The sequence below is a fragment of the Hyalella azteca genome, unplaced genomic scaffold (assembly GCF_000764305.2).
Source record: "Hyalella azteca isolate HAZT.00-mixed unplaced genomic scaffold, Hazt_2.0.2 contig8569, whole genome shotgun sequence".
NCBI classification, from domain to species: Eukaryota; Metazoa; Arthropoda; class Malacostraca; order Amphipoda; family Hyalellidae; genus Hyalella; species Hyalella azteca.
Genome location: NW_025938658.1, coordinates 132,942 through 149,297, shown reverse-complemented (window position 1 = coordinate 149,297; position 16,356 = coordinate 132,942). Strand labels below are relative to the sequence as shown.

General features: G+C 39.5%; 1 protein-coding gene across 6 annotated transcripts in view; it reads right to left on the bottom strand.

Moving 5' to 3' along the window:
- Nucleotides 1-622: 622 nt before the first annotated feature.
- Nucleotides 623-16,356, bottom strand: part of LOC108682490 (membrane-associated protein Hem) — a 23,648-nt gene continuing 7,914 nt past the window's right edge. Inside the window, exons 12-28 of one of the 6 annotated variants that reach the window (XM_047881674.1) lie at nucleotides 15,930-16,152; nucleotides 15,332-15,464; nucleotides 14,588-14,707; nucleotides 14,147-14,274; nucleotides 13,710-13,832; nucleotides 12,484-12,608; nucleotides 11,113-11,215; nucleotides 10,492-10,665; nucleotides 10,341-10,395; nucleotides 9,829-9,922; nucleotides 9,412-9,572; nucleotides 8,214-8,234; nucleotides 6,486-6,570; nucleotides 5,180-5,268; nucleotides 4,719-4,856; nucleotides 3,661-3,843; nucleotides 623-3,442 (exon numbers count right to left, since the gene is read on the bottom strand). In XM_047881674.1, the coding sequence (XP_047737630.1) occupies nucleotides 3,332-3,442; nucleotides 3,661-3,843; nucleotides 4,719-4,856; nucleotides 5,180-5,268; nucleotides 6,486-6,570; nucleotides 8,214-8,234; nucleotides 9,412-9,572; nucleotides 9,829-9,922; nucleotides 10,341-10,395; nucleotides 10,492-10,665; nucleotides 11,113-11,215; nucleotides 12,484-12,608; nucleotides 13,710-13,832; nucleotides 14,147-14,274; nucleotides 14,588-14,707; nucleotides 15,332-15,464; nucleotides 15,930-16,152 (2,066 nt within the window). In that variant the 3' untranslated portion in view covers nucleotides 623-3,331. Of the gene's footprint in view, nucleotides 3,443-3,660; nucleotides 3,844-4,718; nucleotides 4,857-5,179; nucleotides 5,269-6,485; nucleotides 6,571-8,213; nucleotides 8,235-9,411; nucleotides 9,573-9,828; nucleotides 9,923-10,244; nucleotides 10,300-10,340; nucleotides 10,396-10,436; nucleotides 10,666-11,112; nucleotides 11,216-12,483; nucleotides 12,609-13,709; nucleotides 13,833-14,146; nucleotides 14,275-14,587; nucleotides 14,708-15,331; nucleotides 15,465-15,929; nucleotides 16,153-16,356 lie in introns of all 6 variants that reach the window. The other 5 variants (XM_047881675.1, XM_018171655.2, XM_018171657.2 and 2 more) reach the window with 5 other exon arrangements.

Sequence of the window (16,356 nt, the reverse complement as noted above, 5' to 3'; positions counted from 1 at the left end):
CGTTCGGTAGTTAGGACTGTTAATTCAAAATTTCATTCGAATCTGTTCAGTAGTTTGGAAAAATTCCTCGATCACTGTGAATTTCGGCCGGTATTGCCATATAAATATGACAAGAAGAAATGAAGGTGAAATTAAAAAAATTTTCACAAGCCAAACATTACTGTTAGCTCCTAATGAATACGTGTACTAAGTTTCATCGAGTTAGGTTCATTAGTTTGAGAGATATTCCTTGATCATTGAATTTGGAAATTGGCCGTGAGACCGGCCGTAAATTTGTCCGAGACGTAAACCTAAAAAAACAGATCTGGGTGAAAAAACCATCGCTGGGAGTCATGTGCTGCACGTGTTGTGTACAAATCGTCAAACAAACGTTGGAACTTCTTACTTTGACTTCGGACTGCCCCCCCCCCCCTATCGCCCTCTTCTTCCTTCCCGCTTTCAAAATCTTTCCACCGCCCCAAGAGGGGCGATATCGCCCACTTTGTGAACCCCTGCTCTACACAGTTACTTACACCAATTTAGTTTTCAGAACTTTTTATGCAGGTAGCGTTCATGTCCCTGTTGACGGATATGTATGATATAAAATATTTCATCATACGGAGGATCAGAATGAAGCACAACGCAAGATGTGACACATTTATTTCATACATTTATTTCACGAGCATCAATACAGATGTTGGAAGAAGGGAATACCTGCATGATATTTACACGGATAACATTGAGCCTAGAACTTATTTAGGAAATAATAAGGTCAAAAATAAAATGGTCTTAATACGAGTAATGAACGTCAATAAAACTTCAGCGCAGGATATGTTTAGTAGTTTAGTGAACGTTATTTGTGACATGATTGCCATGTTTTCTAATAAGCTTTTTCTCTATTGTAATATTAACGGTAGTTTAAAAAAACAGGCATTGAGCTGGAAACTGGGATGATTTAATTGACGTAACAGGCATAACAGGAACAATGTTTCAATGATAATGGTATGAACCACCTTCAGATTATTCAATCTAATTTTATCTTTCGTACATTAGAAACTTTTCAATGGACATTTGGCAAAGCACCTTCTGATTCACGTTGAATCAGCTTAAAAACGAAACCTAATTGTCAATTAATGGGTTAACGCCGCTGAACATGTTGTCAGGGGTGGTAACAAAAAGTCAAACATTTACGAGCATCACTGTCTGAATAGCGCTAGGTAATCTAAAAAATTAAATTAATACATAAAAATACGAGGACTGAAATATAAAAATCAATATAACTCATTAAAGCGTGAATAACTCTTCTGTTAATTTGAGGTACACATTTCGTGTTACATTTGTCTCATAAAAGAAAGTGTTATAATTTAGAAGGAAAACGATATACTTTAGAGGGCAGGGCATCTTTTTCAATGGGATCCTTTCTTACTGAAGGATATCGCCATCCCCTATAAAAAAGAGACAGGTTTTCTCACAGTTGACAGGACTCTGTCAATGAGACAACATTTATGAATGATCGCATTTAATATGCCAGACCGCAGGAGCGGTAATGATATAACTTCCCGTGAGATTTTTAAACGATTCGTCACGGAAAATATCCGATTAGACGATCCCTGGGATTATCTCGGTAAAGGTGAGGTCATCCTTCCTATTTACAGTTTGTGAATAACTTAAAAGTACATACATAAAATATTAACCTAAAATATATGAATGATTACGGTGCACTTTACAGTAAGCCAAAAGGTCATGACATTAATCTACACGTTTCCATGCAAGCAAAAAAGTTACCCAAAATCAAGCCACACCTTTTGCGAACGGAACTAAAGCCTCTAAAAATTAGAATATAAATAAAAATAAGATAGAGAAGCAAGAGGAAGTATAGCACGTTAAAAAAAGCAGATGAAGTGTTGCGTCGTTAAAACATAATCAAATAATGTGATTCTCAGCGAATAAATCGACATGCAAATACGAAACAGTAAAATAAGAAGGAAAGATAATAACTAGAAAATATTAACTTACTAACTTACAATGAACACTACGCATACCATTTGGCGGAATAAGTCGACAACAAGGGAGAGATATTGGATAAAGAATTGCGGAATAAGAGTAAATTAGTTACTTTATAGAATACTGGCACCGTCGTAAGATCTCGGACCATTTCAAGTTCTATTCACATTGAAAATTGAAGAATCGTCGGAAGTTGTAGTGTCATCGTTCGTTCGAGAAATCGTGATGTTACAGAGCATCCACTCAATCACGCTTCCACTCAATTTCATTTACAAAAAACTTCATCACGAAGAAGTGAAACATTACATAAAGTTTGCGGGAAATCACGTATCGTTACAAGTTTCCTAGCCACTATCTTGAACAAAAGCGTATAAAAAAGTTCACTCCCTCTTTCTCTTCATCCTAATCTTCACTTCCTCATTCAAATAATTCAATCAAAACATCTCTTGTTTGTTCCATCAAATAAGTGATAAACATGAAGTTTATAATCCTGACGTCGACACTCGTTCAAAAAGGCCTTCGGAAATAGCCTTTGAGACAATAAGTAGCGCGACCCATTGGAAGGTCCATATTAAATAAGGAGGAAGGAATACATATATACTGAATAAGCAGTTAATTTTCTTGCTCGTCCCCGAGCTATTTTTGTCAGCGTGACTCCGACAGTTTGGCAGGCAAGTATAAAATAGAGCGGCGGTTGGAGTAACCTTCAATAAGCTGAAAATTTCTATAGGCTAATCATAGTACAATTTTGATCAAATCAACACAAAGCTCATAATGTGTGCAACAGTGGAAGAGACTAGTAACTTGTCCAGCATTCAACACTGAGATTCAACGCTTAGAAAATTTACTAGAGAACATCTTCCAGGATGATGATGGCATTCCTAGTTTCATCATAAAGTCAAATACAACGTAGAAATACTTCACAAGGCTGCGTGAGCGCGTCGATTAATACCACAAAATATGACTAAATAGATTAGCGAAAAATGGTTTCCTTACAGCAATCTAAGTAAACTATTGTTCTCGGTACACATTCAGACGTTGGTTCTAACAACTTGAGAGACTAGCTATGAATGAAGATACATATGATGTCATCAGTTCCACAGAACTAAGCGAGGTTTAGTAGATACAGCAATGAACGGAACAATGATGAATGACTACCGTATTCACAAATATGAGAATGGATCATTTATTCAGACAATAAGAAGCGATTATAACAAGTGGAAAAATATTGGGCACAGAAGCGAGTACAATGCGCATGCGCAGCATCTAAGATGACAGTGCGACAACTGGCAACTTCTTCGTCCAGTAACGAATACACAAGTTATTAAACAAGTGAGGCGCATGCGCACTACTCGCGGTTGCCGGCGCGGTGCACGGCGTGGTAGGCGTTGCGGATGAGGGCGTACGGGAAGCAAGCCTCCAGCAGATCCATCGTCAGGAACGGCGACTCCTCCACGATCTGGCGACAAGGACATATAATAAGCAAAAAAAATAATCTAAAGCTCTCGACTGGTGTTGTGATCTCAAAGAAATGTATCGTGAAATACATGATAATACAAAAATTGTCTTGAATAATAACAAAATAATTGTGAGCATTGAGAAAATAGTTCAGCTTGTTCGTCAGACAATTGAGTAACACAAGACACACCTGATGCAGGAGGATGTATGTAGTCACACCTGATGCAGGAGGATGTAGGTAGTAACACACCTGATGCAGGAGGATGTAGGCAGTAACACACCTGATGCAGGAGGATGTAGGCAGTAACACACCTGATGCAGGAGGATGTAGGTAGCGTCGCGGTTGCGCACCACTTCCTTGTCGTTCTCCTTGCCCAGGCGCAGCAGGCTGGATGAAGCCAACTGTCATGCACGAACAAAAACATCGCAACATATGATAAATGTGGCAATAAAATATTAATAAAGGCAAAATGATTAAATATTTTAATATATTGGCAATTTATTAAACATCTTCTAAGCCTGAAATCAATGCTATTTGAAATGTTACAAAGCGAGGGGTGTTTTTAATGTGAGTACTGTTTTGATATAGAAAACAAGTAGATTTTTGCAGAAAAATTCTATATTTATTTAGTTAATTCATAATAGTAATGTTAGTAAAAAATGAATTTTGTAATTGTTTAAATGCCATATTTTACTTTAATTTTCTACATAATTTCCATTAACCATTAATATTAAGTCATTTATCGTATCTTGGGACCAGCTTTTGTATGGCATCGTCAAAGAAGCTCGCCGCTTGATCAGACAAACACTGCAAACAAACATGTTTGTTTCACTGTTTGTTTCACCGATGAATGTTTGAATGTCACTTCCTCCCCGTCCTGTATGTTTCTGCAGTGGTTAATGTAGGAATGATGTAGCTGCATGCGCGTCGTGCAGCTACATCATCATACGTCATTTTAACTAGGACGGCAGCGTAGTTAAAAAATATAACTCAGTACTCACTGCAGTGAGTGACAGAGAGCGCATTTTCTCGTCGACGAAAACTTGAGGTCACGGACAGACGGACAGACGGACAGACAGACGGACATGGCGAGCACAATAGTGCATTTTTTCCATAAATGAGAAAATGCGCTAAAAACAGTACTTACGTTCGAAACACGTCTCATAAATGGCAAATAACTGGCCATATTTAAGGCAGCGTTACACTATTGTTCCTTTATTTGCCAAGATGATATAATTATCCTATTATTAATTAATCCTCAATAGGAGATAATTACAGCAAGGAACTCCTTGAGTCGCTCCTCGATGTCCTGCGCGCGGCCGCAGACGGTGAAGAGCGCAGCGAAGAGCGCGTTGACGGCGGGCGCGATGCAGTGCGAGTTGTTCGCGTGCGCTGCGTACAGCGGCTTGTACACCTGCGCATGAGACCACAGAGTTATGCGTATACACCTGCGCATGAGACCATCGAGTTATGCGCTGTGCTCGATGAGCAAGATAAATGCAACAAATACGGGACACAACATACGGCGGCTCTGTACCACAACAGGACTGCAGACCTCAGCACAAGGAACATTACTGAAGCGAAATGTTTCTGCAAGGCATAATCATCAGCACACAACACATCACAGAACACAACACAACACAGAACACAACACACAAGACAGAACACAACACAACACGACACGAACACAACACAGAATACAACACAAGCCACTACACAGGAGCGCTGTATACTGACGGTGGTCTCGCTGCGTGCGAGGCGCGGGATGGACACGGCCACGAACACCATCAGCAGACACGTCAGGATGAACTCTTCTTCTGGAGACTCTGCAATACATTGTAAAATTATTCCTCAGATGCATTGTCCACACATTTATCACAAGTAAAAGTATTCCTCATAAACATTGTGCTCACATTTATCACAAGTAAAATATTCCTCATAAACATTGTCCACACATTTATCACAAGTAAAAGTATTCCTCATAAACATTGTGCACACATTTATCACAAGTAAAATATTCCTCATAAAGATTGTCCACACATTTATCACAAGTAAAAGTATTCCTCATAAACATTGTGCACACATTTATCACAAGTAAAATATTCCTCATAAAGATTGTCCACACATTTATCACAAGTAAAATATTCCTCATAAACATTGTGCACACATTTATCACAAGTAAAATATTCCTCATAAAGATTGTCCACACATTTAGCACAAGTAAAATATTCCTCATAAACATTGTGCACACATTTATCACAAGTAAAATATTCCTCATATACATTGTGCACAAATTTATCACAAGTATCAACTGGTAAACTCTCTAGACTTCTGTACACTTCATGGCAAAAGCCAGAATGGTAATGAAGTTACATTGCCAAGATTTGCTCCATTGTAAAATTTTTTCGTAGTCAAAAGTTACTCAAAATAACCCATTACCTCAGCGGACTCATTAAACGTTGAGAGTTTACGTTGAATTACCTTTCAATTCACAAACAAAAATTATTAAAATAAAAAATATAAAGCAGCATTTTACTCACGTGGTATGAATCGTGAAAATATAATAATAGAAATTTCAGGACATTATTTTTTAATTTGCTTGCAACACTTCATACGTGTGGATAAAGCAATGGAATGTTAGAGCGAGGATAAAAGTTCTTACACGTAACGATCAGGGTTAATAAATGCGAGTTTAAAAGCGTGATTACAAGCAGAGATGAAAAGATTATCAGAGGTTGTTTAGAGACTCCAATCACCTCAGGTTTTTGAGTAAGTATTGGATATTTCGGGCGCATTACCAGAAGTAGATAGGCAATTACACACAGAGATTAACCTATACCTACATAATTGCCTTGACTAAACCTCAATGTCGCTAGGTAAATACGAACCTAGGTAGGCATGAGACTAATACTACATAATGTCTTTAGCAAGTATTTCTAAAATTCAGACTGCTTACTAGAAATAGTTACAGAAGTAGATAGGCACTTAAAGAAGTAGATATGCAATTGTAGAAACACATAGGCAATTATTAAGAGAGACTGACCAGACTTTTGCGCCCTCAGGCTGGTCACAAGAGCAGGGTCAACGTCGCAAGGGAAGCCCGCAGCAGACGACATCTCTGCCACCAACTGCAACACATAAATGACATTCAAGATGATTAGAACTTTGTTATAATTAACACTTATTAAATAACTGTAGTGGTGAAGGTGATGAGTTAAATTAGATGAGTTGAGATTCTTTAACTTTAGCATAAACTCTTCGTTTGTCACGTGAACAATGTCTGAATGTTTGACTATATAATTGATCTTAAAAACATGTTTCGTCACTGGCTTCAACAGTGAACCTTAAGAGTCAAAACTAATCATCACTGGAGATGATAGTATTATTTAACGCACAATATGTGGCACCTAATGACTGGGCATATGCAGTGCCCTGGCATGAGCTATGATCTGACATCATGACATGATTACTTGAGCTATAAATTGACATGAGCTATGCATTGACATGAGAAGTGAATTGACATGAGCTATGCATTGACATGAGAAGTTAACTGACATGAGCATTTCCTTCGAGACAAGTAATTCTTCAACACAGACAAGCATGGGCACAATAATGGTTATTAATGCAACAAAATTGTATAATTACAAGAATTAATAATGCAATAACACACCGCAAGCACCCAAGAATAAAGAAAACAGAGCAAATCCGAAACAATATCCCAAACAGGTTGTATTATAAATAACTCAAAATATCCTCGTGAAAAACGAAGCGGGTGATAGTCGGCCGACCGTGGCCGCCGATAAACGGCCAAGTCTCCCAGCTTGCGTTCACACACGAGCTTGTGTACACACACGAGCAGTGTGTATGGCAATGTAAGCCACACATTCTACAGCCTCAAGTCGACGTAAAATATGAAATAAAGCGGAGCAAAAACATGAGCAAACCTTTAATAAAATGTGCACTTTGTTTTAAATAAAGAACTATGCCATTTTGGAAAGTGCATGTTAGCATGGTTTCCCATACAATAAACAGGACACATTATCTGCTTGAAGTTGAACAATAGATATGAATTACTAGAAGCTCAATGCTAAACTAAGCGACTATGCGTGCAAACTCTGAAGCAGCTTGCATTGCTCGGCATGACGCACATGACCAAGCTGTTATATTTGATGAATCCAAATACTAGCCTAAAATTTTCTAGGTTAGCAGAGAAATATATTAGTCAAGAGTAAAACCAGCACCCAGTAGAGAAGCAAGCAAGTAAATCGCCAATAAAAAAAATATTTATAAAATAGAAGGCCAATTTTTATAAGTTTCATCCAAGAGCCCCTATAGAAGGTGCGCAAGTTTATAGATGATATCGTCACCACAACGCACTAATAAGCGAGTAAAGTATGCGTACTAATCCCACCCAAACGCATTGTAAAGTGTGCAAAAAACGCTGACGCTAGTATAACTCAGGAGAGTGCAAAATTCTGTTCTGAACGCCCCACTAATGGCCGAGAGAATGTAAAGTGCATTACACGTGGCAAACAACACTGTAAGGATTGCACGTGGCAAAGAACTCTATGAAAATTGCACGCGGCAAACAACACAGTAAGGATTGCACGTGGCAAAGAACTCTATAAGATATGCACGTGGCAAAGAACTCTATAAGATATGAACGTGGCAAAGAACTCTATGAGAATTGCACGTGACAATAAGAATGGCACGGCGTTGAGCACAATGCAGACACGAGAGCACCCAGTGCACCCAAGACAGTAAGTCTGACCTGCGTTCGTATGCCTTCAATCTGACAGCGACAGCGGCAGCCACGTTTGTAGGAGGTACGGTACACATTCAGTTATTGAATCACTTTAGTTCAGTCATTGAATCAGTTAAGTTCAGTCATTGAATCACTTCAGTTTATATATTGAATCAGTTAAGTTCAGATATTGAATTACTCATTTAGTTTAAATATCGCCAAAATGGCAAATGACGCTAAAAGAACTGAGATTCAACGCAAATTAAGTAGCAATTGACGTTAAAACAACGGAGATTGAACGTTATTTCAACGTCAAACACCAGTTGGTAAGTTTCTTGTACAAGATGAATATTTTGTTTCGTGAAGAAGAATCCTTTGTTCTACGTAAGCTCAATTTACAATTTAGTTCTATTTTAAAAAATTACCGTCAAAAGATTACATTTGACCCAAGTAGATTTGGCTCCTAGGGCTTGTGTTATGGTAGATGATTGCTTAATGCAACACAGAATAACGCTAAAAAAATAAAACTTATGTAACACGTAATCTAGTAAATAGTCAACGGCCACAATCTTTCATGTACCGCAGTACATTCGGTTGCCTTAAGTCTTTACCGTCGATCAAATAATCTCCCATTAAAAATTTATTAAGCTAAGAAAATAAAATTTTTATTTAAATTACATGAATTCTTGAATAATTAATTGAGTTATAAGAGGCAGCAACAAATATAGTGATTAGTAGTAACATCCTAACATCATCCCTTAACAAGCGTGTAATTTAGCCCAAGACTTTACCATAAAAAAGCGTTATGTTGCAGCAAATGTACGACGATTTCAGTTATTAATGCATAGGTAAAATTATTTAAAGCACAATTAATGTTGAAGGAAATTAGGAGTGAGTCTTGGAGGCTGTAAACATTATTTCCTTGCGATCAGTTGAGTGGACAGAAAACAGTGTAGTTGTGATGACGTAAGTGATGCCTAATGTACGCACTTATCACCACACCATCCCCATCTTTTTTTTTCGTCACAACCATATTGTAACAAACACACCACACATCACCACCACACACCACACGTCACCAACACACCACAAGTCACCACACACCATATTGTCGCCGTTGGGCACGTGATGCCTGAAGTCAGCGATGGAGGATATAAGGAAGGGTATCACCACACGTCACCACACCACACGTCACCACACCGCACGTCACCACAACACCACACACCATATTGTCGCCGTTGGGCACATGATGCCTGAAGTCCGCGATGGAGGATATAAGGAAGGGGATCCTAGCCTCGAGGACGTCATTGAGCGCCTCCCGCGCCAGCTGCCGGAATCCCAGGATGGCGCCGATGATCTGCATGCGTGACAGCACGTTGTCCACGCCTGCACGTATAATGATATCGCTGTAGATCTCTCACTATATTGACAAATTCTGTAGCCTGGCTTTAATTTAGTTTATAATGTTCGCAACAGAATAGGGGATAGAACGTGTGTTGCAGGAGATATTTTATACCGGTATATAATTTCTTTGATCTTTCTTTGGCTTGTTTTTTCATTGTATTTAGTCACTGCCCAATATAACAAAAGAGTTAATAATATTTATTCAATTAAATTGATCGTAAAAAGTTTATAAACGTACACTGCAGCTTCTTGAAGAGCTCCTTCATTTGTTCAGGCTTGTCAAAGTTGGTGCGCATGGAGAGCAGCACGTCTCTGTTCAGCACCACCAGTTTCTGCAACAATCCTCAACGTTTATAACAATTTACTAATCATTGTAATTATATTATTAACCTACTCAACGTATCCTCAAAAGAAACAATTCGGATAAATGATAAGTTAAGGTGTAGGTGCTAATAAACAATTCGAACAATTGGCTCATGTTTGAGGATGGAAACCAGTGTTCACCGCAAGTAAAATGTTCAGCGTAGCATGGCTTCATCCTGACTCCAAAGCACTCACCTTGAGCTCTAAGACCTGGGTAGAGATATGGAACATAAGGTTCTCTTTGCGAGCCCTCATGCCATATGGTCCTATAAGCTCTTCCATAGCACTCACCTTCAGCTCTAAGACCTGGTTAGAGATATGGAACATGAGGTTCTCATTGAGAGCCCTCATGCCATACGGTCCTATAAGCTCTTCCATAGCACTCACTTTGAGCTCTAAGACCTGGTTAGAGATATGGAACATGAGGTTCTCATTGAGAGCCCTCATGCCATATGGTCCTATAAGCTCTTCCATAGCACTCACCTTGAGCTCTAAGACCTGGTTAGAGATATGGAACATGAGGTTCTCATTGAGAGCCCTCATGCCGTACGGTCCTATAAGCTCTGCAAGGGCGCGCATCTCGTTAACATCGCTGTACTCCTCAGCAGAGAAGTGCTGCACCGCCTCCGACGTGAGCGACACGAACGCGCGCTGAGTCTTCGAGTACACGATCTGGCCCGACGACACCCGTCGCAGCAACACGTCGCTATACCTGAGAAAATAGAAAATTTTGTTCACGATTTGCGTCTTTTTACGACTTGCACCCCACCAAGAATGAAATTTGTACAAAGTTTGAGTATATGAAAAAATTAATATTTTTATGCCCTATCACAATGAATAGAGCGGAATTTGCTGAAGTGATTTGAAAATTATAACATGTTTTTCTAAGCAGGTACGAATTAAAAATTATACCTTCTCAGTATAATGATATTCAGTGCAATACGTAACATTAAAAATATTTTTAAAACACTTTAAGTGCACTGGTAAACAGGATACAGTAACCATAATAATGGTAGGACACTCCTAAACATGTTACAGTAACCATTATAATAGTAGGACGCTGGTAAACATGATACAGTAAGTATAATAATGATAGGACGCTGGTAAAAATACAGTAGCAATATCCTGATCAAGTCTCAGTAAGCATATAGTTCCTGACCATGAGTTGTAGAGAGCGGTGATGGTCTTCTCGCCATGACTGTCCTGCTGCTGCGTCTGCTGCAGGAGTACGTTGTTGAACACTCGCGTGATGTCCAGGTGCACTGTAATAAAAGCCTTCATTAACTTCACTTCAGGGTATTCAATTCACTTCAGAGTATTTCAATTAACTTTGGAGTACTCACTTCGCTACCTACACATGCAACGCAACCGTTCACTATACGTGTGCACAAAAGAAATACCCTAATATACATTTCAAAATTACTTTTTAAAGACAACACTTCCAAAGAATCCAGTGCCTCCAATCTTACAGATGTACAATGAATTTCTCATTCAATTTTCGAATATTAAAAAAATTAATTTTTCAATTTTTTAATATATAATTTTTTTTCAAAATTTATTCTATTAATTGATTCATGCATTGCCTCTGACTTCACACAAGTGTGCAAAATTTCAGATCAATTAGACAGGTAAAAGTGTGTAAAATATCAGTTATAAGATTTGTAGCTGACAAAATTCTTCTTTCAATTATTTTAATATAGATAAAAAATTTTATTTTTATTTTTAAAATAATCTATTTTGACATTTGATTCATGCATCGTCTCCAACTTTACACAAGTGTGCAAAATTTCAGATCGATAGGATAAGTAGAAGTGTGTTAAATTTCGATTACATGATTTGTAGCAGACAAACAAACAAACAAACAACAAGAAGTGACGTTAAAGAGAAGTGTTGTAGAAAGCATCATATCTTAGTCTCTATGTTAATGATGTAAGAAATTAATATGATTGGAATTATTTTGCCGTTCATAAGAGGAATTATTAGGATTAGAATTATTTTGAAAAAAAAAATAAATAACAGGCGTTCACAATATGAAGGTTTCAACATAGCCGGTGCAGCGATGCGTTTTGGTGGGGAGTAAAAGAGTTTATGATTTAGCCATTGCTATTGTGCCACACGGACAGTGTATTTTTATTGTTCAGACACAATCTGTCAATTTATACACATTGTTCCCAATGATATTAATTAGTTATCCAGGTATGTGAATAAAGTCCAAGTGTTCTAGTCCAACTTCAGATGTTGTTTCCAGTTAAAGTTCATTAATATATTATATATATTTTATATAAATATATGTATAGGCTATCATCGTTGCTTGCGCTACATACTAGAGCTATAATGCGTAGCAAAAACTTTTGCACGTGATTGGATGCCTGACTAAAGATGGATACATTGCAAGTCATGAATCTAGAGCTGATATAATAGAGATAGACATATACAATTGGATGGTTTCTCCAAGCTGCTTATGGAAGTCTACGATATAATTCATACAAAGGTAATAATATAGTCCTGATGTTAGTTGGAGAAGTTATACCGTAGTTTTCGATGCTCTGCAAGACGGTCATGTAGCTCCTGACGCAGACGAGCAGCTCGGACGGCTTGGCGATCTCGTAGGTCTCTGGATTGTACATCACCATACCGACGAGGGCCTTAGCGAACCTGTAAATAAGTCTTGTTTCCATTATTACGATCATTATTGTGACGTAATTGTTACCAATTAGACGAACAACTAAGCTGTATTTTCCCCATGCAAACTTTTGCAATTTATTATTTTGTCCATAGTTATATTAACCGCAATAAAGTACATATTTATCTAATAGTCAGGTTTTATTTCTATGGTCCTCTAAAGTGCCAAGGTGAAATAAGGTCACCGGAACACTCTAAGATCAATAATTAACAAACAGTTCATCAGTACACATTGCGAGGGATTGCAATTCAATAACGGTACAATGGTAAGTGCATCGCAGCTCGACTAATGTAGTAGCCTGCCTCAGCTTAACGGCAGCACGAATGGCATCTCCCACAAAGTGGGCGGCTTATGAAGCATTGATCGCATATTTAATAAATGAACAATTGTCTCAATAATATCTCACCGTCATAAAAGGCTACTATTGACGTCTTCACTGCTACTCGATCTTTTGCTTCGCATATTACTACAACTCACAGCTGATTGATTTACAGATGGACAATAGGTTCACTACAACATCGCACTAATATCACACCACACCAGTACACCACAGCACCAAAATCACACCACCACACCTCACCGTAGTTTGATAAAGAGAAATACACCAGGTACACCACAACATCGCTACCTCACCACACCATTACGATACCCTACCAGACTGAAGACCACGGCACCAGAAGACCACGGCACCAGAAGACCACGGCACCAGAAGACCGCGACACCAGAAGACCACGGCACCACAAGACCACGGCAACAGAGGACCACGGCACCAGAAGACCACGGCACCAGAAGACCACGACACCAGAAGACCACGGCACCACAAGACCACGGCAACAGAAGACCACGGCAACAGAAGACCACGGCACCACAAGACCACGGCACCACAAGACCACGGCACCACAAGACCACGGCACCACAAGACCGCGGCACCACAAGATCACGGCACCACAAGACCACGGCACCAGAGGACCACGGCACCACATGACCACAGCACCAAAAGACCGCGGCACCAGAGGACCACGGTACCAGAAGACCACGGCACCACAAGACCACGGCACCGTAGGTACCCTCACCGCTGCTCGATGTTCTGGTAGAGGTACTCGCGGGGAGCGAAGGTGTACTCCCACACCTGCACTTGGCTGCAGTAGTTGATGGCGAAGCACAGCTCCGTGAGCGCCATGTGCAGCTTGTCCATCCTGTACACGTCACACGCATTACAGAGACTAGTAAAAACGGACCAAACTTCATTAACCGATGAGAATCACGCCATACATTGGCTCTAGATGAACATAATCATGCTAGCAGTTAGTGAATACTGCCAATGTTCACTTCAAAGCCACTCAGAATCTCACGGAATTTTAGTAATCTGCAAATAAAGTTTCCCAAAAAACAAATCCCAACTTCCAAAAAGTACTAAACTTATTTCGGGCGCTTAATAAAAGTTATCTGTCAACAAACCAGAAGCAGTTATTTCTCGCAGAGTTAGAATGTGACAGAGAAGATTGCTCACGTGGTAAGGTCCTCCCTGGAGTGGCGGTAGCTCTCATGGCCAGGCTTCTGCTCCTCGACTTCGTTCTTCTTCTTCTTCTCTTTCTTCTTGCCGCTGAAGAGAGCCCGGACGCTGTGCTTTGGCAGCAACTGCAGTACAATCATCAATAAGTGACATGTTGCTAACAAATTACAGTACGTGAAAATAAAAATTAATTCTTTGGAGTCACGAAAAAATATGATATTCAGATGCTCGTGCAAAATCGGATTCTAAAGCACACGTGATCTAATATGCAGAAGGAGTTGAACACCAAAAGAAATTACTCAGTATTGCCATCTTACACACAAAAAGCGTTACTCATTCCGAGAAGACATCACTCATCTCAAAATATTCAAATTAAGTGCAAATAAGACCTAATCACTATTGATAGACCACCACCCTGTTAAGACTAGGAAGCATCACCTTGTCGGCGAGGTTGCACTGCTCATCACAAATGATGGTGATAATGTTCTTGGCTTCCTTGGCCATCTCCTCCAGGAACAAGTTCACCACAGACAGACTGCGCTCGCGGATGTGGTAGCGCTGCGAACAATAATGTTTATTAACATAATTATGCTATATTGTAGGTACATATTACCCTAATTTGGGCACCTTAGAGCCTTTGTTTAACATTCTGCACAGGCCGCTCACAGTTTAGTTTCAGCACACAGGATTAGGTTGAAGATGAGATTTCATCGCAGGTTTGCTACGATTAAAATATATGAGATAGGATGTGGTGCAATTCTAACGCACCCAAATATCTTGACGATAAATCACAGCAGGATGGACAATCAAGAACAGCTTTTTGAATGAACATCAAGAATAGAAAAATAAAAAAAAACTAATTCACAGCCTATAAATTCTTGGTCCAATTTCGATCCAAGCAGACTAATCTACAGTAAAAAGCAGACTAATCTGCAGTAAAAAGCAGACTAATATGCAGTAAAAAGCAGACTAATCTGCAGTAAAAAGCAGACTAATCTGCAGTAAAAAGCAGACTAATCTGCAGTAAAATGAAATGAATGAAATACATTATGCAGAATGAATGAAATACATTATGAATGACTTAGCAATTCGTATTTTTTAATAAAATGCATTTCGATGCAAGCAGACTAGACAGATGATATAGGCTATTGGTATTTGCTACAGTGAAGGAAATGCCCGCACCTCCTCAGGACAGACGGAGTGCGTGCAGGACTGCATGTGGGAGCAGATGAGGGGGAAGGCGATGATGTAGCGGTTCTGCGCTGGGAACTCCAGGCACATGTGGAAGTTGTCTTCGAACTGCTTGCTGAAGAAACTGCAAGAGAAGACGTCACATCACCAGATGGGTCGTTATGACTCACATCACCAGATATGTAATTATGACACACATCACCAGATAGGTCATTATGATTCACATCACCAGACAGGTCATTATGACTCACATCACCAGATAGGTAATTATGACACACATCACCAGATAGGTTTTTATGACTCACATCACCAGATAGGTTATTATGACTTGTTGGAAATGAGTCGAGTTTCAGGATAAAGCCAGTATATCATGCAAAGGCACCGATTATGGAGTTGCATCTTATGAAAATTTACAGCAAGGCTGGCCTTAAATACAGCAGCTCAAGAAACCATTCATTCTTCAACTTAAGCGATAATCTATCAACTTGAGAGACATTCCACCAACTCAAAAGACAATCCACAAACATAGGAGACAATCTACCAACTCATGTGACAATCCACCAAAAAAGAATCCAGCAACAATTCTCACCAGAAGATGCTGAGGTCGGAGGTCTCTAGGACGACCTCGTCTATGTTGTCGATCATCTTGGTGTGGAAGACGACCTGGTTGAGTAGGGTTGGCAGCTCCCGCCTCTCCTTGAGTACGATGCCGTTACTGTTACTGCCTTCCACTGCTGCGCGCGTGCAGTAGACCTGCAGTCTAAACCAGTCCAGCCGCAGTCCCGCGAAGTCAAAAGCGCAACCCTCTTCAACTGTAAAATGTCAGCATCATGAATAACAGGAAGTTTCCGTGAATCAGAACGACTTCATTTGTACAATTTCATCTCATTCATAGGTGCAGTTAAAAATTACTCTTAAAATAATGTCAATATCATCATCAAAACCAGTGGTTCCCAAAGTGGGCGATATCGCCCCCCTGTGAGCGGTGGAAAGATCTGGGGGGGTCTCTTATACAC